This window comes from Oncorhynchus nerka, linkage group LG4 (assembly GCF_034236695.1).
Source record: "Oncorhynchus nerka isolate Pitt River linkage group LG4, Oner_Uvic_2.0, whole genome shotgun sequence".
NCBI lineage: Eukaryota > Metazoa > Chordata > Actinopteri > Salmoniformes > Salmonidae > Oncorhynchus > Oncorhynchus nerka.
Window position 1 is genome coordinate 52045272 of NC_088399.1, and position 21250 is coordinate 52066521.

The following is a 21250-nucleotide window of genomic DNA, read 5'->3' on the forward strand; positions in this document are numbered from 1 at the left end:
ACTTTTATTTCGTTATGGACTTCAGTTTGGTTATGCATCCCAAACTATAACACTTTCATCCACATTAGAAATTCAGCCTTTTTTTTATTTGTGTCTCATCAAATCATTTTCACATTTCTGATTGTTTTTTCATTTAAACCGCATAGTTGCTAGTATAATTCCAGAGCCTCTCAAGAGCTGCATTTACAGTGCATACACCTTCACTTTTTCCACATTTTGTTAAGCTACAGCCTTATGATAAAATTGATTAATTCATCAATCTACACACAATACCCCATAATGAAAAAGCAAAAAAATGTTTTTTTAGAAATGTTTGCAAATGACATTTAGAGACTTGCTCCGAAGCCACTCCTGTGTTGTCATGGCTGTGTGCTTAGGGTTGTTGTCCTGTTGGAAGGTGAACCTTCGCCCCAGTCTGAGGTCCTGAGCGCTCTGGAGAAGGTTTTCATCAAGGATCTTTCTGTACTTTGATCCGTTCATCTTTCCTTCGATCCTGACTAGTCTCCCAGTCCCTGTCGCTGAAAAACATCCCCACAGCATGATGCTGCCACAACTAAGCTTCACCGTAGGGATGGTATTGGCCAGATGATGAGCGGTGCTGGTTTCCTCCAGGGGTGACGCTTGGCATTCAGGCCAAAGAGTTCAATCTTGGTTTCATCAGACCTGAGAATCTTGTTTCCCATGGTCTGAGAGTCCTTTAGGTGCCTTTGAGCAAACTCCAAGCGGGCTGTCATCTGCATTTTACTGAGGAGTGGCTTCCGTCTGGCCATTCTACCATAAAGGCCCGATTGGTTGAGTGCTGCAGAGATGGTTGTCCTTCTGGAAGGTTCTCCCATCTCCACATAGGAACTCTGTAGCTCTGTCAGAGTGAACATCAGGTTCTTGGTCACTTCGCTGACCAATGCCCTTCTCCCCCATTTGCTCAGTTTGTCCGGGCTGCCAGCTCTAGGAAGAGTCTTTGTGGTTCCAAACTTCTTCCATTTAAGAATGATGGAGGCCACTGGGTTCTTAGAGACCTTCAAAGCTGCAGAAATGTTTTTGGTACCCTTGAATTGACCACAGGTGAATTCCAATCAAGTTGTAGAAACATCTCAAGGATGATCAATGGAAACAGGATGCACCTGAGCTCAATTTAGAGTTTCATAGCAAATGGTCTGTATACCTATATAAACAAGGTATTTCTGTTTTTTATTTTTAATACATTGTTCGAAAATTTCTAACAACCTGTTTTTGCTTTGTCATTATGGGGTATTGTGTGTAGATTGATGAGGGAAAAAGGCTGTATAGTAACAAAATGTGGAAAAAGTGAAGGGATCTGAATACTTTTCGAAAGCACTGTACATGGCTCTGTATAAAACTAAAATACTGACGGACTCATAAAACGCCAAACTTTTATTTATTAACTTAACTCTCATCTTACATATTTCATAATTTCACTCTTGAGCAAGTTATTAACCGGCGCTTAAGCCTGAAGGTCTAACTCTCTCTCACGCATACACACACGCACACACCCTCCCTGTGGGAACAGCAGCCCAAGAAAGGGCAGGCTGCCAGCTGGCTATGAGACATGCTTTTGAGGCTGAGGATGTTTTTTTTAGGTCTGGAGTCTGGACTGTTTCTCTCCCTTTCTCTCCCTGGTCCCTGTGGGAGGTTCTTGGCTCTCACTGCTCACTTCTACAGCAGTGGGGGATTCTGCAGGGCGCTCTGCTGTACTCTGCTACCACCTATTGAGCAGTACAGCATGGTGAGGTCCTCCTTAGGTGAGGTAATAAAGTGTATAATAATGCAGTGCCTTCAGAAAGTATTCATACCCCTTGACTTACTCCACATGTTCTTGTGTTACAGCCTGAATTCAAAATGAATTACAATTTTTTTCCTCACTCATCTACACACAATACCCCATAATGAAAAAGTGAAAACATTTACATTTTTGCCAACAAAAAAAATGAAAAAAATGAAAAACAGAAATCTCTCATTTACATACGTTTTCACACCCCTGAGTAAATACTTTATACCACATTTGGCGGTGATTACAGCATTGAGTCATCTTGGGTATGTCTTTGCACTTTGCAGCTTTGCACATCTGGATTTGGGGATTTTCTCCCCTCCCATTCTTCCTTGCAGAAGTTTTCAAACTCTGTTAAATTAGATGGTGGTGAACCGCAATCTTCAAGTCTTTCCACAGATGTTCAATGGAATTCAAGTCTGGGCCACTCAATGACTTTCACATTCTTGTTCTGAAGCCATTCCAGAGTTGCTTTTGGCTGTATGCTTGGGGTCATTGTCCTGTTGGAACTTAAATTTCTGTCCAAGTCTACGGTCTTTTGAACTCAGAAGCAGGATCTCGTCGAGGATTTGCCTGTATTTGGCTCCATTCATTGTTCCCTCTGTCCCCGACCAACCCTATTCATTGACGCTAACTGCTATAGCGCCTATTGACGAAAGTGTGTTCTTTGCGGTGAGCTTTTGGTTAAGAGCTCTGGCACTCGGTCTGAAAGTTAACATACATCGGATATCAGCGAGAAATAATAATACATGAAAAAAAAAAGGTTAAATTGACACACACCTCGTTAGGGTTTAGTGTCACCACACGCCATGTCGCCATAGTTACAGCGCTTGTTTGCGGAATACAAGAGGCGACAAGTGCTAATGAACTATCTAGCGTAAACCAAACACTTGTGTGTAAACCTAACCCCAGAGAGGAAGAGAAAATCTGTCTCCCTCCAGCAGGTGGCATTTTTTTCGTTTTGCCCAACAAGCAGGTTTTATGGAAGTCGATGAGTGTCTCGAATTTGGTCAACAAAAAAATGAATGGCTTATTTGCTACGTGAGGTTTATTTGATTGAATAGAATTTTCGTAATGCTTAAGTTGTTACAACTGTACTGATATTAGTAGGACCTATGACATCCCGGCAACATTGAGAAAAATCACTTTATTTATGAGTTGTCTCTAGCAGCATAGCATTTGTCAACAACCTTCATCAAATATTTAAAAAACGATTGTAATAATGAGATGTATCCACCAATCCAAAGAAAGGATTTGCGGGTGCTAGATAGCATGCCGTTCCGTTTTGTGGACACTTTGTACAAGATAATCAAATGCAGTACTACAGGATATTTCTTAACGTAGCTCTTTATTAGCTAGCTATAACTGGCATGTTCACGTATCGCCAACCAGGATCAAACTGACCATGACCTAACCATTTGGGTGGTCTTAACCAATCATAGCACAGTATGATATGGCGGTAAAATGCATCCAATTTACAATTCAGTATGTTTACACATATGAATATTACATGGACAATGACTCCCATTGTTAGGTTGGAGAGACATGTATCTTGTCAGTATATTCATAATCTTTGGTAACTCAGGAAATGTAGCGGAAGTGTAGTTTCGTCGGATGGAGGCCCCCTTAGCTGTATGGATCTGTGCAAAACTGCTACAGTATCTTTTTTTATTTGAATGATTTTTTCTCGCTGATGAATGTTTCGAAAGCAATGATTATTGACGTTTCTCAATGTTAAAACACAGCGTTGGGATTGTGGTTCACATGAAGTAGTCATGGGCAAAGCTAATGGCTGAAACTGTACGAAGGTAGAATGCCACCTAGAGTTTGAGAGCGATCCCCGAACATGTCTAGATAGATAGCCCAGCCTGCTGCTAACTAGCTACTAGGTATCGTTTATAGTCTTTATTTCATGTGTGAATGTTAGATCTGCCATGTTTTTACGTGGGTTAAATGTTAACCGAATTCAACAGGTGTCATATGTTATCTTACAATGTTTTAAAGGTTTCATTAATGGAAAGCGAAACAATGGACTTGTTCTATATTTTTGAAAGCTTATGGAACGAAACATTCCAGGGGTTAAGGGTCTGCACGGAGGGCATTGCGTCCTGCCTAAGACCAGCCCTTAGCGGTGGTACAGTATATTCAAAGGGTTTTAAGACTAGACCACAGCCTGTCGTTTCCAATGGGAACAAATTAGTGATGGTGGGCAGAGCCAAGCCCGAGCTAGCGAGACTCTATTTCCGCTTTGCATATTTCCGTTAGGGAACGCATCTCCTTTGCGCTCCTTATAAACAACGCGACATTTAAAAAACAATTTTTGCAAAGGGAAAAGTCTACAAAACTTAGTCCACACTGTTCATAACATACTATAGATCGTGCATTGTTTCCCTATAACGCATAGTATTTTTGCACTGTAGCATTCAATGGCTATAGTTCATTCTTACATATTCTATGTTGGAGCTGCTTTTGAACGCAAAAGTCAAATTGAAAACATTATTGGCATTGTTGAATTCGATTTTCATAACGGCAAGCGAGGACTGATTATGGTTTGGTTCGTTTAACTAGCAAGTATGTTTGTTTGGTTACCACGGCAACTACTGTAGCTATCTAGTAAACTTGCCAGCTACTTCGGTGGATGTTTAACACATGTTTATAGCAGCAAATGTGTTAATGTATAGCCATGGTATAAAATGGATAATCAACTCGGGGCTCTATGCATTCACTGAAAAATAATGCAATTCCGTGGAAGGTCAGTTCCACTCCAGTAGCACGTCATGGAACAAACCTCCCACGTTGTTCATTGTTTCCCATGGAACGCATAGCCCCCTCGTTGATTATCCCTTACACAATGTATAGTAATCGTGGTCATCAAATACACATTTTAACAACACCAAAAACAGATTTACCACGTGATCAAAGTTCCACAACACGTGGTACTTGAATAAAAAAAACATGGAGGATGAAGTTGATTGAAGAGGCTGCTGTATTTTTGTGCTCTGATTTACCCAAATATCACAGCTGTTAGTTTGGCTAGATCATTGCCTGTCTTGGGAAGAATTTAGGCAGTATATTTTCTCTAGTGTGACAGGTTCTAGAACTCAGTGGCGGTGTTTTGGAGCGGCTCGAGGAGGAGCATCAGCAGCAGCGATGGAGGGGTTCGGGACTATCACCTTCCCCATGTTAGCAGACGAAGAAGAGAGCTGCAGTGCCTCTGCTGTACCAAGTAACGGTAGCTTTTACAGCACTCTACTGCAGGTATTGTGGGGCTAAAGGCCAATACACTTTACCAATTGATTCGTACTAGACGGGTAGCAACGGAGCTAACGTTACGTCAGTCATCCAGGAAAAAAAGCCTCAGCACGCTAGTTTAGGCACCCCCCTTCTCAATAGCTGCTAGCTATTCGACACCCTTGCCGAATGATCTCTGATAATACTAGCTGCAGTATGCTGTTGGCTAGTTAACAATTCCATTTCATTACATAAAGTCAACAATAGAAACGAGTCTGAGTTGGTATTGAGTCCATCTGTAATGACTGATCTTACAGTACTGTGTTGGGTTAGCTAGCTCTGTCGTTTTGGACCAGTGCAACTAACGTTAGCTACCTAGCTTGCCTAGTAAATCAGAATGTGTGATAGCTAACGTTACCTCTGTAGATTTCCATTCTGGGATTCGAAAGAGGCCACTAGCTAGCTCTAGCTGAGTCTGCTAGCTCAGCAAAACGACACACAGCCAGTTTTCGCCACTGTAATGTAGATGCTTACCAATATTGCACGGCGAATTGGTGCATAGAACACTAGTTAACGTTACACCAAATACTTCTCAAATCTAATTTTATTGGTCACATACACATGTTTAGCAATCTCAGGTACCATGAATGATATAAGCACCCATAACTAGTATGTGTGTCACCTCTTGCCGGAAGTGTCCATACAGTATTGTCTTGACAGCTGTAGCTAGTGGGGTGGTACATATTGTTGTTATTGTTAGCGTGTTATGCAAAGCTACACAACCTGTGTTTTTACATGTCAGTTTGCACATCCATTGTACACACATCACCCTAACAGAGTTACTGCATTGCATCATCAAGGAGGATGAGATTTCAGCTGCAATGGAGGACAGGCAGTATTGGGAGCCCGGACCCACTTTTCATTCCGACCAGAGCTCATTTTCATAAAGCATCTCCGACTAGGACTGCTGCTCAAGGTTCAGTTTTGCCTTTAAAATCACAACGAATAAGATTACAGGGAGGACCATATCTCATATACGCACTCCTACTCTGAGACACTTTTTGAATACAGGCCCTGATGATTGTAGCTTTAATATTCTGCTGCAGAATGTAATGTAACAGATTTTCTGATATCAGTCATAATAAGCTATTTTGTTTTTCTCCTCTGTGACCATGGTGGTGTAGAGTTCATGCCATCTCTGTCACAGAGCCAGCAGCAGAATATAATATAAAGATAATTGATTGATATCTAATCAAATTTAGTTATAAATCCCTTCTTACATCAGCCGATGTCACAAAGTGCTATGCAGAAACCTAGCCGAAAACCCCAAACAGTGCAGATGTAGAAGCACGGTGACTAGGAAAAACTCCCTAGAAAGGCAGGAACCTAGGAAGAAACGTAGAGGGGAACCAGGCTAGGCTCTGAGGGGTGGCCAGTCCTCTTCTGGCTGTGCCGGGTGGAGATTATAACAGTACATGGCCAAGATGTTCAAACATTCATAAATTACCTGCAGGGTCAAAATAAAATAATTACAGTGGTTGTAGAGGGTGCAACAGATTAGCACTTCGGGAGTAAATGTCAGTTGGCTTTTCATAGCCGAGCATTCAGAATTAGACAGCGGGTGAGGTAGAGCGAGAGAGTCGAAAATAGCAGGTCCGGGACAAGGTAGCATGTCCTGTGAACAGGTCAAGGTTCCATAGCTGCAGGCAGTACAATTGAAACTGGAGCAGCAGCACTACCACTTGGACTGGGGGCAGCAAGGAGTCATCAGGCCACGTAGTCCTAAGGCATGGTCCCAGGGCTCAGGTCCTCCAGTAGGGGAGGGGGAGAGAGAGAATTAGAGGGAGCGTACTTAAATTCACACAGGACACCGGATAAGACAGGAGAAATACTCCAGATATAACAGACTGATCCTAGCCCCCCGACACAAACTATTGCAGCATAAATACTGGAGGCTGAGACAGGAAGTGTCGGGAGACACTGTGGCCCCGTCCGACGATACCCCCAAACACGGCCAACCAGGCAGGATATGACCCCACCCACTTTGCCAAGGCACAGCCCCCACACCACTAGAGGAATATCATCTGACCACCAAATTACTACCCTGAGCCAAGGTTGAGTATAGCCCATGAAGATCTCTTCCACTGTACGAATCCAAGGGGGGTGCCAACCCGGACAGGAAGATCATATCAGTGACTCAACCCTCCTAGGGACGGCATGGAAGAGCACCAGTACGCCAGTGACTCAGCCTCCGTAATAGGGTCAGAGGCAGAGAATCCCAGTGGAGAGAGGGGAACTGGCCAGGCAGAGACAGCAAGGGTGGTTTGTCATTCCAGTGCCTTTCCGTTCACCTTCACACCCCTGGGCCAGACTACACTCAATCATAGGACCTACTGAAGAGATGAGTCTTCAGTAAAGACTTAAAGGTCGAGACAGAGTCTGCGTCTCTCAAATGGATAGGCAGACCATTCCATAAAAATGGAGCTCTATAGGAGAAAGCTCTCCCTCCTGCTGTTTGCTTAGAAATTCTAGGGACAATAAGGAGGCCTGCGTCTTGTGACCGTAGCATACGTATATATGACAGGATCAAATCGGAGAGATAGGTAGGAGCAAAAGCCCATGTAATGCTTTGTAGATTAGCAGTAAAACCCTGAAATCAGCCCTAGCCTTAACAGGAAGCCAGTGTAGAGAGGCTAGCACCTGAGTAATATGATCATATTTTTTGGGTTCTAGTCAAGATATCAGTTGTTAATGAACTCTTCTCCCCTCTGTGACCCCAGGGTGCAGCTGCATGTCCATGGCATCTCTGCCAGCAGCAGTGGGTTAAGGCCTCCATCAGTTGTTCATAACAAACAACTCTTTTTCCTCTCTGTGACCAGGGTGTTTTCGTTGAAGAGTGCATGGCCTCTGCATCAGAAGACCGTATGGCGTCCCTGTGCCAGAGTCAGCAGCAGTGTGTGAAGGCCTCCATCGTGTCCAGCTGGCAGCTGGTGGAGGCTCAGGACCAGCTGTGTGGGCTGGAGCTGCACGGCTCTGAGAGTGTTGAGCAGGAGCATGCCCGCGCCATTGCCAGCCAATCAGAGCTCTCCCAGACGGAACAAGAGTGGCGCCGGAAGGAGAACATGCTGGGAGGCAGCAGGAGCCCTGTGCTCAGTGCTGACAGCAGCCAGGATGTGTTTGACAAGGTAACTATGGGAAACCTACACACACTCATTGAAACACAAATCAAATACAATTTTATTTGTCAAATACACATGGTTAGCAGATGTTAATGCGAGTGAAGCGAAATGCTTGTGCTTCTAGTACCGACAATGCAGTAATAACCAACGAGTAATCTAACCTAACAATTTCACAACAACTACCATATACACAAAAGTGTAAAGGAATGAATAGGAATATGTACATACAAATATATGAATAAGTGATGGTACAGGATGGCATAGGCAAGATGCAGTAGATGGTATCGAGTACAGTATATACATATGAGATGAGTAATGTAGGGTATGTAAACATTATATTAATTGGCATTGTTTAAAGTGGCTAGTGATACATTTTTGACATCAATTTTTCCATTATTAAAGTGGCTGGAGTTGAGTCAGTATGTTGGCAGCAGCCACTCAATGTTAGTGATGGCTGTTTAACAGTCTGATGGCCTTGAGATAGAAGCTGTTTTTCAGTCTCTCGGTCCCCGCTTTGATGCACCAGTACTGACCTCGCCTTCTGGATGATAGCATGTTGAACAGGCAGTGGCTCGGGTGGTTGTTGTCCTTGATGATCTTTATGGCCTTCCTGTGACATAGGGTGTAGGTGTCCTGGAGGGCAGGTAGTTTTCCCCCGGTGATGCGTTGTGCAGACCTCACTACCCTCTGGAGAGCCTTATGGTTGTGGGCAGAGCAGTTGCCGTACCAGGTGGTGATACAGCCCGCCAGGATGCTCTCGATTGTGCATCTATAAAAGTTTGTGAGTGTTTTTGGTGACAAGCCGAATTTCTTCAGCCTCCTGAGGTTGAAGAGGAGCTGCTGCGCCTTCTTCACCACGCTGTCTGTGTGGTTGGACCATTTTAGTTTGTCTGTGATGTGTATGCCAAGGAACTTAACACTTTCCACCCTCTCCACTACTGTCCCGTTGATGTGGATAAGGGGGTGTTCCCTCTGCTGTTTCCTGAAGTCCACGATCATCTCCTTTGTTTTGTTGACATTGAGTGTGAGGTTATTTTCCTGACACCACACTCCGAGGGCCCTCACCACCTCCCTGTAGGCCGTCTCGTCGTTGTTGGTAATCAAGCCTACCACTGTAGTGTCGTCTGCAAACTTGATGATTGAGTTGGAGGCGTGCATGGCCAGGCAGTCGTAGGTGAACAGGGAGTAGAGTAGAGGAGAGGGCTCAGAACGCACCCTTGTGGGGCCCCAGTGTTGAGGATCAGCGGGGTGGAGATTGGGGCGGTAAGCAAATTGGAGTGGGTCTAGGGTGTCCGGTAGGGTGGAGGTGATATGGTCCTTGACTAGTCTCTCAAAGCACTTCATGATGACGGAAGTGAGTCATTTAGCTCAGTTACCTTAGCTTTCTTGGGAACAGGAGCAATGGTGGCCCTCTTGAAGCATGTGGGAACAGCAGACTGGGATAAGGATTGATTGAATATGTCCGTAAACACACTAGCCAGCTGGTCTGCGCATGCTCTGAGGACGTGGCTGGGGATGCCGTCTGGGCCTACAGCCTTGCAAGGGTTAACACGTTTAAATGTTTTACTCACGTCGGCTGCAGTGAAGGAGAGTCCGCAGGTTTTGGTAGCGGGCCGTGTCAGTGGCACAGTATTGTCCTCAAAGCGAGCAAAGAAATTGTTTAGTCTGTCTGGGAGCAAGATATCCTGGTCCGCGACGGGGCTGGTTTTCTTTTTGTAGTCCGTGATTGACTGTAGATCCTGCCACATACCTCTTGTTTCTGAGCCGTTGAATTGCGACTACTTTGTCTCTATACTGACACTTAGCTTGTTTGATTGCCTTGCGGAGGGAATAGCTACACTGTTTGTATTCGGTCATGTTTCCGGTCACCTTGCCCTGATTAAAAGCAGTGGTTCGCGCTTTCACAAGATAAAAATACCAAGTTAGATGTCCCTGACAATAATAAAAGGGATGCGAACTTGCTACTTCTCGGCGACATTCGCTGTTTTGATCTCAAAATAGGTAATCCGTGTGAATCGTGTAGATCCGGCTTGAAGGTCTGACTGTTGAGGGCACCACACTTTTCTGGCTACAATCATACACTACATGACCAAAAGCATGTGGAAATATGTTTGTTGACCATCTCATTCCAAAATCATGGGCATTAATATAGAGTTGGTTCCCTCTTTTCTGCGATAAGTCTCTACTCTTCTGGGAAGGCTTTCTACTAGATGTTGGAACATTGATGTGGGGACTTGCTTCCATTCAGCCATGAGCATTAGTGAGGTCAGGCACGGATGTTGAGCGATTAGGCCTGGCTCGCAATCGGCGTTCCAATTCATCCAAAAGATGTTCGATGGGATTGAGGTCAGGGCTCTGTGCAGACCAGTCAAGTTCTTCCACACTAATCTCGACAAATCATTTTTGTATGGACCTTGCTTTGCGCACGGGGGCATAGTCATGCTGAAACAGGAAAGGGCCTTCTCCAAACTATTGTCACAAAGTTGGAAGCACAGAATCATCTGGAATATTATTGTATGCTGTAGCATTAAGATTTCCCTTCACTGGAACTAAGGGGACTAGCCTTAACCATTATTTCTCCTCCACCAAACTTTACAGTTGGCACTGTAAACTATGTTTACTATGCATTCGGTCAGGTAGTGTTCTCCTGGCATCCGCCAAACCCGTCGGACTGCCAGATGGTGAAATGTGATTCATCACTCCAAAGAACGTGTTTCCACCTCTCCAGACGATGCTTGGTATTGCACATGGTGATCTTAGGCATGTGTACAGCTGCTCGGCCATGGAAACCCATTTCATGAAGCTCCAGAGAAAAAGTTAATGTGCTGACGTTGCTTCCAGAGGCAGTTTGGAACTTTTGCAACCGAGGACATATGATGTTTATGCGCTATGTGCTTCAGCATTCTGCAGTCCCGTTCTGTGAGCTTGTGTGGCCTACCACTAGGCGGCTGAGCCGTTGTCGCTCCTAGACGTTTCCACTTCACAATAACAGCACTTACAGTTGACCGGGGAAGATTTAGCAGGGCAGAAATTTGACAAACTGATTTTTTTGTCCAGGTGGCATCCTATGACGTTGCCATGTTGAAAGTCACAGAGGTCTTCAGTAAGGTCATTCTACTGTCAATGTTTGTCTATGGAGATTGCATGGGGTGTGCTTGATTTATACACCTGTTAGCAACGGGTGTGGCTGAAATAGCAGAATCCGCTCATTTGAAGGGGTGTCCACAGACCTTTGTATATATAGTGTATCTCACAAACATTTTCCTCAATGGCCACAACTCCGACTCAGCTGCAATTATACATGGTGTCCCCCAGGGCCCTGTGCTGGGTCCCTTACTCTTCATCTACATCCTCCTCCTTAATCATATCCTCCATCACTTCAACCTTGACTTCCACTGCTATGTCAAACCACCTCTGACCCACATTGAATCCTGCCTCCCTGCAATACAAACATGGATGCTACAAAACAAAACAGTGATAAAACGTAACTCCTCCTCATAGGCACCAAATCCACCCTCACCATTGACAACACCACTGTATGTCTCTCGCTCCCTCCATGCACACAACCTTAGTGTCATCCTGGACTCCTCCCTGTCCTTTGACCACCACATAAGACACTGTCAAATCCTCATTCTTCCACCGCCGCAACATTGACCAAGTCAGGTCTTCCCTATCCCGTCTGGCCGCGGAAACCCTCATACATGAATTAATCTCCTCCCATCTTGACTACTGCAACACGCTCCTCTTCGGCATCAACTCAAGCTCCCTCCATAAGCTCCAAATGGTTCAAAACTCTGAAGCCTCTCCTCACCCACATTAAGTTCTGGCAGCACATCACCCCTGTCCTCTATGAACTCCACTGGCTCCCTGTCTCCCAATGCATTGATGACAAGATCCTCCTTCTGACCTACAAAGCCCTTCACCACCCCACCCTTACCTCAGACCTTCTCCCCTACCAACCCACACGCGCACTCCACCACAGCAGGCCACCTTGTCATCCCCAGTCGAAGTTAGAGCTTAGGCGACAGGGCCTTCTCCAGGGTTGCTCTGGAACTCCCTCGTTCCAGCCATCTGTGACTGAGTCTATCACTATCTTTCAGTCCCTCCTAAAGCCTCACCTCTTTGTCAAGGCCTACCCTTAAGCCTTTGTCAAGGCCTACCCTTAAGCCTTTGTCAAGGCCTACCCTTAAGCCTTTGACAAGGCCTACCCTTAAGCCTTTGACAAGGCCTACCCTTAAGCCTTTGACAAGGCCTACCCTTGAGCCCAAAAATACTAAATAGCCGTTTGGCTTAGAATACTGACACAACTGCGAATGCAAACAAAACAGAACAGTGGTAGAAAGTAGGCCTAGTAAACAAAATATCAGATCGATGAAGGCATGACGCAATCTATATTGAAGATGGTTACATTAACAGTAAACAAACGCAGTAAACAAAGGCAAATGGAGATCCAAATAACAAACACAGTCTACTACAGTGAGATGCTGTCTCGCCAAACAAATAGGCCTATAGGCTCGCTTCAAACATGGAGAACCATGCCGCTCATGAGTACAGCAACACGTTGTGATATGGCCCACTACACTTCTGTGGATCAAATTCGACCGACTTAATCAACTAAGCAATGCCAGCCTACACCAAACACATTTCCAGACTATCGAGTTTGTCCAAATATGTATTTATGTACTTGTTATTCTCTGAAAATATGCAACAATTATTTTTTTTTAAACTCTTTTGGACCCTCGCAGGTTTGCATCCATGATAAAGCGACCTACCTGATTAGTACACATGTAATCTTTCTCCACGTACTGCGAGGGGAAGCTCAATTGTATCTCCTTGATTTCTCGTGTGCTCTCTTCTTGACACCGTAGGTTCTGAATAGGATGTGAGGAATAGAGTGTTACGGACTCAAGTGTTTCTCCTTTTTTAATTCCCCCTTATAGAGTATTATTAATTCAAGAAGTAAAAACGTTGAATTGGAGGATCATGACCAGAGCAAAACCTTTGTTCAGAAGTATGAACAGGAATTTAGATATTTCGGTGAGTGAAATGTTTAATCTACAGCTTGTCATAGTTCAGAATTGAGTTGTTGTCCCTCTAGTGGGGCCGGGGGAGGAAGTGGTATTGGTCCAATGGTCTATTGTGATTGGTCAGGCATGTTGCGGAGGTGGGATGACAGCCAGCGGTTCCTGTCTGACCTGCCTCACCTCGTCTGTGAGGAGACTGCCAACTACCTGATCCTCTGGTGCTTCAGACTACAGGCTGAAGAGGTCAGAACAATCACACACGCACACTGTCCTGTTCTGTGTACAATAGTTGATAAAATATATGTTATCTAACAGCCAATATCACCCTTGTGTTTCCTGTTCAGAGTTGATGCATAAACGTTTTTTTGTTTGTTTTACAATTCGCATTTATTTTCAGCCTAAGATTTGTATAAATGCCTTGAAATTGTACGAGTGTTTATCAATAAGGCCCACCAGAGGGCGCTATTCCGTATGTATTCACAGTGAGTTAAGCAGGAAGTCCTGCCTCAAACGCCCCCATCAGTGGAGTGGATCAGGCCCGGAGTTCCGGCTGCCCTCTATTCGTTCTGCCATCTTAATTGCTGCTGTCTTAGTAGGAATGTCTAGCGCCATTATTGAGGTGTTTTCACCCCACCTCGACAGCTACTCACTGTAATAATGGGGGGGGGGACTAGTTTGAACTCACTGTCTGCATACGGTCAGTTGTTCCTAATGTCTAATAAACATTCCCTTTTATCCTCAAGCTCACACGCAGAGTATCTGGATAAGAACTCCATATTTTAATATCAACCACAGTGTTTCAGTTGGTCACTGGGGCATGTGCCTTTCACTCCACTCCCCATAGTGCTATGGGCCTCAGTCAAAAGTAGTGCACTGTTTAAGGGAATAGGGTGTCAAGAGTCTGGCGAAAGGCCTCATCTCCCCCTACCCTCACCCCTTGTGCTCAAGGGCATATCAACAGATTTTTCACCTAGTCAACTCGTGGATTTGAACCTTTCGGTTTCTGGCCTAACACTGTTAACAAGCTAGACTACCCTGCTGCCCAATGTTAGAGGTCGTTGTAAGGTTCCATCCTGTCCACTTTCCCCTGCCAGAAAGAGGCCTTTAAAAAAAAATATATATATATATATATATAAACCTGAATTTTTACAGTTCAGGTTTACAAACATTTACTTTATAGCATATCCTACACAGACTGTATTTATGTTATACAGATGAATTCACTTTTTTTCCTTTTTTTTTCTTTTTTTCTCAACCACAGAAAGAGGCGTTGATGGAGCAGGTAGCTCACCAGGCTGTTGCTTTGCAGTTTATCCTGGAGATGGCCAGCACCTCCCAGCAGGACCCCAGAAGCTGCTTCCGTCACTTCTTCCACAAAGCCAAAGTAAGCCTCTCTATCCCGGGCACTGTTTTTTGATAGTGATTGGAACGTGGGCACACGGGTGTTTTTTAACAATGCGCCGTAAAAAATAACAGCCAAAGAAGTCGCAGCGGTTTCCCAAAAGACCACGCAGTACACTCGTTACGACGTGAAACCGAACTGTGTCGTTACAGGAGCTTTTCTGTGCTGAAAATTATTATAGAATATCGGCGTAAGAGTTTGCTGTAGCTATTAAATGGCTATTCAAAGTCATCTTTAAATGTAAAAATAATAATAATAATAGTTACACTAGTTTTCCCCCATCAAGAGAAGAAATGTTCTGTTTGTATTATGTTTGCCTTGTGTTATGTATTTTTTTTTTTTCTTGTGCTATTTTGTATGCAATGTTTATGTAAATTCAGCATTTCTTCAGTTTGTGTGAATTGTGAGCCAAAATGAATATAGAAACGTTCGCTATAGAAAATATCAATGTGACCTGAAAAATAGGATATGATGACAATGGTTTTGATAATTGCTCAACAAATCATTGTAGCTTAACGGCAGGCAGGAATTGAGCTTCAAGTAGGCCTACAAATATTCCACAATTTAAACAATTCAAATAATTAAACCTGAGGTAGCAAGTTAAGCTTTGTCAAATGCGTGAGCTTTTAGATAATAGTAGCCTATGGGCATAATAGATACGAATATTGAAGCGGCTCAGATGTAGCCTAATGGCTTAATACTAGGTAGGTATATCGATTGCACATACACTACCAGTAGTTTGGACAACTACTCATTCAAGGGTTTTACTTTATTACTATAATCTACATTGTAAAATAAAAGTGAAGACATCCAAACTATTAAATAACACATGGAATCATATAGTAACCCAAAAAATTGTTGAACAAATCAGAATATATTTTAGATTCTTCAAAGTAGCCAGCCTTTGCATTAATAACAGCTTTGCACACTCTTGGCATTCTCTCAACCAGCTTCACCTGGAATGCTTTTCCAACAATCTTGAAGGAGTTGCCACATATGCTGAGCACGTGTTGGCTGCGTTTCTTTCATTCTGCAGTTCAACTCATCCCAAACCATCTCAATTGGGTTGAGGTCAGGTGATTGTGGAGGCCAGGTCATCTAATGCAGCGCTCCATCACTCTCCTTCTTGGTCAAATAGCCTTTACACAGCCTGGAGGTGTGTAATTTGCCTCCGCCCTATGGCAAAACGTGCAGAATTGCAGGAAATTAACTTTTAAAGCACAAGACTGTTCGCTTCGCTGTCACAACCCAGCTAAAATATTTAGCTTAGGAACACCTGCTCTTTCCATGACAGACCGACCAGGTGACCGCTATGATTCCTTATTGATGTCACCTGTTAAATCGACTAAAAATCAGTGTAGATGAAGAAGAGGAGGCTTGTAAATCAGCCTTGGTCTGTCTGCTGAGTCACTGTCGAGTCATTATACCACAAAGTAATTTTAAGAAAAATGGTTTACCCACCGTCTAACCAGTTGTTATTGATAAGCTAGGTTAAGGAATTATTCAACTTTTTGTATTGTAATTTAATGACCAAACTTGTTTTCATTGTTTTTTGTTATTATGTAACTAACATGTAAAAAAAAAAATAGCTGGAGGAAGGAAGGTGTACGGACAGTGATGTAATGTGGTCAGATGACCACTAGAGTGACAGGAGTCAAGACAAAGATTCCTACAACACAACAAGGCAATGATATACAGCTACATGATTTCATGCCAACACACTATTGCATTCATGTGAAAACATTGTAAGCATTTCTGTATGATTTCCAGTCTGACATGTTGATGTGATTGTAAGTGCCTTCTGTAAACAGTATGGTTTCATGCCAAAATCTGTAAACATTTATCTATAACTGACACTTTTTTAATATATGCCATTTTAGAAGACATTTGTTGCATCCGTTATGATTCAAAGTTCCTCGTGTCAACAGAGGATGATCAAGTGAATATACTTTAATGCTGTTGCCATTTCTTTCTATGTAAGGCAGGACAAGAGGGGTACTTGGATGTATTCCATACTGAGCTAGAGGCCTTTAAGCAGAGAGTAAAAGAGCACACTGTCAAGTGCAAAGGAGAGACACTCCCTAACTTTACAGAGCACCAGAGCAGCACAGCACGCTGTCGCCCGGAACCCGGAGAAGTTCTAGAATCTTTACCCCCTGTAAGTATTCCAAATGACATCATTTACACGTGTGGAAAGCTTGAGATTATTTTTAGTAGACCTTAATTCAAATGTTTTTTTGAAGCTATACATTCTGATATATATATATATATATGGTACTATATGAATGATTCTATTCCTATCATTCTGGAACAGGAACTGAAGTCAGGGTTCCAGCTGCAAGACATGCAGATTCTCCAGAATGTTCTCAGCACCATGAATCCACAGGTATTGGCTACACTACTACTCACTACAGTTTCCACAGAGTCAGACACGTACCGTAGGCCTGTCAGATCTGTTTATTCAGCCACACTATTTGTTGATTTAAAAAAAAAAAAAAAAAAAATGTAAACATTGATTGAGATAACCGATGGAAATATCCCAAGATACCGTAACTCAAATTCATGCTCAAGTTCAAGCTGTGCGAAACCGAAGGTAAATTAACAGTCAGTGTGTTGCTTTAGAACAGAATTACTTTCTGGAGAGTGAGAGAGAGTGAGAGAGAGTGAGAGAGAGCGCGGGGGAGGGAGTGCGAGTTAAAGAATGAGATCACCCGCAACTGGCCACCTAAAGTCTCACTTCCTGCCAAATCCTAAAAGATGGAGGGGAAATCAACAAATGTCCTCTCCTCCACAAATTATACTTGGTTAGCAGCAAGGGCTTAGTTGGAAGTCTAGATGTGGGCCAATTTCCAATGTTACATAAGCATTATAATCTGCTTGAGCATCAGTGTGTTAACCCCTGGATGCATCCTAAATGGTACCCTTTTCCCTATATAGTGCACTATAGGGGAATAGGGTGTTATTTGTATATTCACGGGTCTACTCTCCAAGCCCCCCCCCCACATGCTCACTAAACACTGGGCCTGTATTCAGTCTCAGAGTAGGAGTGCTGCTGATATAGGATCAGTTTAGCCTCTTAGATCATAATGCATGAGATTATATGGGCAGAGGGTTGGACCTGGTACTAGAGCAGAACTTCTATTCTGAGATGCTTGTTAAATACGGACCGTGGAGAGTTGTTCACTGGAGTTGGATATGGCAGACTCCTTTTTTAGATTGAGTGCTGCTGAAAGGTGTTACTACAGGGAACTTGGCGATAGGGAGTTATCAGTGTTCGCTATCAGATGCCCCACAGAGCAGGTGGATTAGGGTCGCAAACTACACTTCCCAGGGAGCAACGCTTTTGGAACAGTCAACTTTTAGCACCAACCCATAGAAATGAACTCGTCATATTGTAGAAGTGTGTCTGCTTTCTTCTTTAGGAGAGTTATGCCTACCTCTACTGCAATAATTTGCATGATTTATTTTTGTTTTCTCTCGGGAGTTGGAAGTTGCCCTTTACGTTCGGTCTCTGTTTGTACCTCCAGGTGGCAGAGTACCATGTGAAGCGCTGTCTGGAGGCTGGCTTGTGGACCAACCGAGAAGGGAGATGGTCCAAGGAGGACGCTACTTTAGAAACGGACGATCTGCGCATGATGGAGACATAACGAATGTGGCGCAAGCGCCCTCCACCTCCCCGTCATTTCCCCATCAGTTCATGACACTCAATAGAATATTACAAAATGGAGGGGAAAAGGGCTGAGCTCCCACAGACTTATTTTTGTATGCCGCAGAATCTGCGCTGGAATGTGTCCTGCACTTTATATTTGGTTCAAAACAACAAACAAACAAAAATATTTAAGGGAAGACCATTGGTAGGTATTTTGAAGCGCTTACTGTACCTTAGCTTATATCGCTAAAGTATGTCATATCTTGAAGGGAGTTTAAAACGGTTTTCATCTACAGTAGGCTTGACTGGACCCGGCACAGTCCTTCCCTAGCAGGGGGGGGGGGGGACCCGAGCATTAGAATAAAACACGCTCTTGTTGTAAATAAAAGTACACATTTGTTTTTTTAATTGAAGAAACAAAAGGCCTGTTCCTGGACTCGTGGTTCTGCAGTGGACGTCTCCGACATGCTGTCTAAAACTGCTATGACACCTAGCGTATGTGGTCCAAACTCTCCTAGAAACTTTCCTTGAAACTCCCGTGTGTCCAGTTTGTCATCATTAGGCCAAACATTGATACTACCACGGTGTAGCTATGGTGACATAACCATGCAAAGTGATCAGTTGACTGCTATGCCGAATTCTTGTTTTTGTTACTGCTCGTCACTCCACATCAACCCTCAAAAAAAATGTGTCCCATCACAGAAGAATAAGCTTGTCAAACATATGTGTTTGGCTGCTAAACCTGCTCACAGACTTGATTGTGGAATAGAAAGAAATGGTCAAACTTTCTGGCTGACGTAGCGTGATTAACATCCTGTGTTAGGTTCTGCTTCGATGCTCCGTTTTGAAATAGAACAGCTTTAAAACAACTGTGTTCAGGGGAAATGCTTTTCATACCAGCCATATTGGGTACTTAGACTTTTGCAGAGCGTCCAAGGTCAACATTAAATGGAAAGCTGTTAGTTGCTTTTCACAATTTGTCTTTTTATTATATTAGTTTATTTTACATTTTGAAACAGTTTGCCTGAATACAGTCTCTTCCAGCAAGTGAGACTTGATAATAAATAATACACTTGTTATGAAATAGAAGTTTAAGGTTCATAAAAGTATACACATTTACTAAAGTAATTATTCCTTTGACTGATCATCAAAGTACAGATAATGTGCTACAAAAATACTGCATGTAATATGCTGGTAAGACATTCAGCATACATTTTCAGTATAGATTAATCAGATTACAAATCAAAACTCCCAAGGCATGGCCACGGTCAGAGAAAATATACAAATATCGTTATTAAAACTATGCATCGGCTAATTGCAGCTTTTTTTGAGAATATGTTATCACTCCCGTGATAACTTGTGAGCCTGGCATCCAAATAGATTGTATCACTTCACGGGAGTGCAACGTTCACTCTGGTTTAACCAGGCTAACAACTTAAAATGACCGCTATTCTAAACTACTGCATTTCTGGTGACACGTGTTTCACTGAAATCATTGGCACTGTGTTTTTATCATTCATTAATTGCATGGTGATTCACTTTTTTTTGTTTTTATAATTTAAGAGACACAATATATTGTCATGTCAACAATAGGCACTTGGCCCTAAAGATGAATTCAAGGCAACTTCACCTAATATAATGGCACTTTTCCATTTACCCCATTATAGTTGTCCTCTACACCGACAGACCACGGACTGGTGTGAATTGGATACAAACCACATCACCTGGCAACAAGCTACAATACAGACTTCTATGGTCATTGTTTGGCATGACTATAGAAGTTGGCCAGAGCACAAACAGATCTGGGACCAGGCTACATATGGAATGAACAGAGATAGAATGTGACATTAGTTGAATGTGTGGTCCTCATCCACATATGTTGTAGTAGTAAATAACATGGTCTTATATAGGCACTGAGATACTGTTACATTTTGGACCAAAGAGTTGAGTCCCATTAAAGTTGTGGTAAACTGATCCATTCTTTTCCCGGGAGTGTATTCTATGCTTTCACAACAACCTTTTTAATTTTGTAGGGAGAGTTTTTTGGACAGGAGGGCCTGAATGTGAGGCCAGATCTTGTTGGTTTCCGTTCCTGAGAATGTCTCCAACACCCCTTTACTCCTGTTGTCAGAAACAGTGATTAGTACCTCATGACAGACATGAAAGTTATCACAACAAACATAAGCAGTGAACCAGGTCATGTTCAGTAGGTAAAAAAAAAAATGTTTTGAAATGGGGAGGTACTACTACATTTTTCTCCAATGAGAACAAATTTCCGCTAAATGTTTTGCTGCCGTATGCTCTACTGAATGCAACCCAGTTCTTAACGACACAATACTTTCAAGGTTGCCAACATAGATCATTCACTGTTTAACAAAGGGAAAGGCAGTACTGTACAGTGTAATGCATTCACGGTCTGGTCTCATTTCTGAACCTGAATCCTTTGTTACGGTCCCAAGATATTTCAGTTCTCAGACTGGCCTCTGTAGTAGGGTTTATTCAACTTGATCAATTTACCAGTGACGAAGAGCTCCAACATCTATGTTATCAATAACTTGGACGCTATAACATCCTATGCACACAGGGAGCTCTGCCTACTGTTTTTGCTTTTTTAATTGGCCAGTGAAATAAGTAGATGTGATTTTCATCTTGACCGCCACACAATGCACTTAGCTATGCATTTAAATTCTAATTTCTATCTAATTGAGATGAATGTCAGTTTGTTATGCCACCTTATGTCCCAGCTTTGAAAGGGCAGATATACAGTAAGCCTTAAAGCCTATAATGAGTAAGCCTTAAAGCCTATAAGGGCCACAACGTTATTATACAGTTACAGCTTATATCATTTAACTAATATAACGGTATATCAAATGTGTTGTACTAGACTGATATGTTTGGGACAGAAATCGTGTGTGTGTGTGTGTGTGTGTATATATATATATTCTCAGCAAAAAAAGAAACGTCCCCTTTTCAGGACCC

At 43.0% G+C, this 21250-nt stretch overlaps 2 protein-coding genes across 3 annotated transcripts in view; one reads left to right on the forward strand and one right to left on the reverse strand.

The window, feature by feature from the left end:
* The first annotated feature begins 4338 nt into the window (after window positions 1-4338).
* Window positions 4339-20245, forward strand: LOC115105878 (hsp90 co-chaperone Cdc37-like 1). 2 transcript variants are annotated; one of them, XM_029628341.2, is made up of 8 exons: window positions 4346-5044; window positions 7897-8202; window positions 13137-13233; window positions 13348-13463; window positions 14482-14604; window positions 16604-16780; window positions 16937-17008; window positions 18150-20245. In XM_029628341.2, the coding sequence occupies exons 1-8, from the start codon at window positions 4937-4939 to the stop codon at window positions 18267-18269; spliced, it is 1119 nt and encodes a 372-aa protein (XP_029484201.1). In that variant the 5' UTR covers window positions 4346-4936; the 3' UTR covers window positions 18270-20245. The 2 variants fall into 2 exon arrangements, with proteins under 2 accessions (XP_029484210.1, XP_029484201.1); XM_029628350.2 differs by lacking the exons at window positions 13137-13233; window positions 13348-13463 and having other exon boundaries at window positions 4339-5044.
* Window positions 19235-21250, reverse strand: part of LOC115105889 (GTP:AMP phosphotransferase AK3, mitochondrial-like) — a 34627-nt gene continuing 32611 nt past the window's right edge. Inside the window, exon 5 of the mRNA XM_029628370.2 lies at window positions 19235-20392. Coding sequence (XP_029484230.1) covers window positions 20293-20392 — 100 coding nt within the window. The 3' untranslated portion in view covers window positions 19235-20292. The remainder of the gene's footprint in view (window positions 20393-21250) is intronic.

Bases quoted from the DNA above. Each gene is read 5' to 3' on its own strand.
- LOC115105878 (XM_029628341.2), top strand. From the start codon at position 4,937: ATGGAGGGGTTCGGGACTATCACCTTCCCCATGTTAGCAGACGAAGAA. The intron at 13,464-14,481 runs GTCAGAACAATC...TCTCAACCACAG, and splicing joins TCAGACTACAGGCTGAAGAG to AAAGAGGCGTTGATGGAGCA. The intron at 14,605-16,603 runs GTAAGCCTCTCT...TTTCTATGTAAG, and splicing joins ACTTCTTCCACAAAGCCAAA to GCAGGACAAGAGGGGTACTT.